At 52.8% G+C, this 1,719-nt stretch overlaps 1 protein-coding gene across 1 annotated transcript; it reads left to right on the top strand.

Moving 5' to 3' along the window:
• Positions 1 to 59: 59 nt before the first annotated feature.
• Positions 60 to 1,321, top strand: Pmar_PMAR001828 (hypothetical protein; the record flags this gene model as incomplete). Its single annotated transcript, XM_002769856.1, has 1 exon — positions 60 to 1,321. One exon carries the CDS (start codon positions 60 to 62, stop codon positions 1,308 to 1,310), a length of 1,251 nt encoding a protein of 416 aa, XP_002769902.1. The 3' UTR covers positions 1,311 to 1,321.
• Between the last annotated feature and the right edge of the window lie 398 nt (positions 1,322 to 1,719).

Genomic DNA, 1,719 nt, shown 5'->3' on the forward strand with positions numbered 1-1,719 from the left:
AGGAGGTTGCTGGGGTCCTTGGGAGCATTTTAGCTCTGGGTCGTCGAAGCCTGAAGGCAATGGAGGTTGGCGTGCTTGGTCACGCCTTTGCGGCCGCCAGTGTGTTGATGGTTAAAGAGGCCTTGCCCAAGTCTCTAAAAGTAGGGCAACTCCTGATGAGCATCTGTGAGGAACTGGAGGCCCGGTGTGGGTCGAAGGACAGTTTCAACATGTCCACTGTAGAGGTAATGGGACTGATCCATTCCCTGGGAAGGTTGCAGCGGCAGAGCTCTCACGTGGGGAGTCTTCTGATTGCCTTGGAGCCGTGGGTTGGGAAGATACTCTACTCCTTGGAACTCCCCGACTTGGTAGCAGTGGCGCATGCTTACACTAGAGGCGGACAGGTCGGCAAGGCTACAGTGGATGTACTGTGTGGATGCGCTAGAGAGCTGCGCAGGATCCCTGTGGAGGCCTGGGACGCCAAAAGCCTTACTCTTTGCATCAACAGCTACGCTATGGGCCGAGTTGCCCATGAGCGGCTATTGTCCAAACTAGTGGAAGAGGTGATCCCTCCGTTGGTTGGGGGGCTCAGCGGTATGCAGGTCGCCCTCATAGCTCACGGACTGACTCGCTTGAAGCAGCCAGTACCGCCTAGTGTATGGCTAAGGGCTCAAAACGTGGTAGAGGGGCTCGACGATTGGCAACAGGTCACTCTGATCTTGCAAAGTTATGGTAAGAATCAGACTACGGTGATGGATCCCAAAGCTCTAGGAGCCGCATTGGGTGGGAGAATCAAAACTCTGATAGCCAAGCAGCGCCCGAAGATGGAGACCCTACCAGTGTTGGTTTATGCGTTGTGGAAGTCGGACGTTCAGGTGGACACTGAGTGCTGGAACGCTGTGGGACAGGCGTGTGCTGATGTGCTTTCTGATGAAAAAGGTGTAAAATGGAAGCTCAGCGAGGTAGCGAACATGCTGTCAGCTCTCACTACGGTGGTCAACTTGAGTACTTCTCCTTGGGTCCATGACTTCGCTGGAGGCGTCATCAAAATGCTTTGGGACGGTCCTTCGGCGGCTTCTGGTGACGACTTGGTGAAGATAGGCTCGGCCTGCGCTAAATTGGGTAGAACAGACGCTCTTGTAGTTCTTGAGAGGGCGATCCGAGTGCGGGCCGCGAGCGTAGTCGGGCTGGGCTACACTCATAAGGGCCGCTTGGCAGGGGCGCTAGTCTCTCTTGGGAGCTCGAGTCAGGATGTACTGCAGCTGCTTAGTGAGGGGACCTCCTCCTCATCCCAACCTCGAGGGGTATGGGCGAGGACCAACGTCGCATGACTGTGTTTCTGAACTATGTCGGAGTTGCGTTCGCTGAAGCAGTGGTCAGATCATCAGTTGTGTTTCATCAGACCATCAGTTGGTCACTGCACTTGTGTCTCCAATGAACTCCATGAATACAGGAAGTGCTAGCATTACCGGGATATGGGAAATGAAAGACTGAGAAGAAGGGATTAGAGGCCTTCGTCTACATAACTATCTGCTCATTCGAATTGAAGTTCAATTTTTGAACTACTCGTAAATGCACGTTTTCTGATAATGCTATAGTAGAATAGTAGTATATAGAGAATCTCTGTAGCATTATTGTATCGGTGCTGTTTCTCCCAGAACCTTTCTGCTACGTAATGCTGGAGCAGAGCAAGGCTTCTCACGCTATGTAGCTCCTTCGTGTCCCCATGGATGACTTTCC

The sequence above is a fragment of the Perkinsus marinus genome (assembly GCF_000006405.1).
Source record: "Perkinsus marinus ATCC 50983 genomic scaffold scf_1104296964808, whole genome shotgun sequence".
NCBI lineage: Eukaryota > Perkinsozoa > Perkinsida > Perkinsidae > Perkinsus > Perkinsus marinus.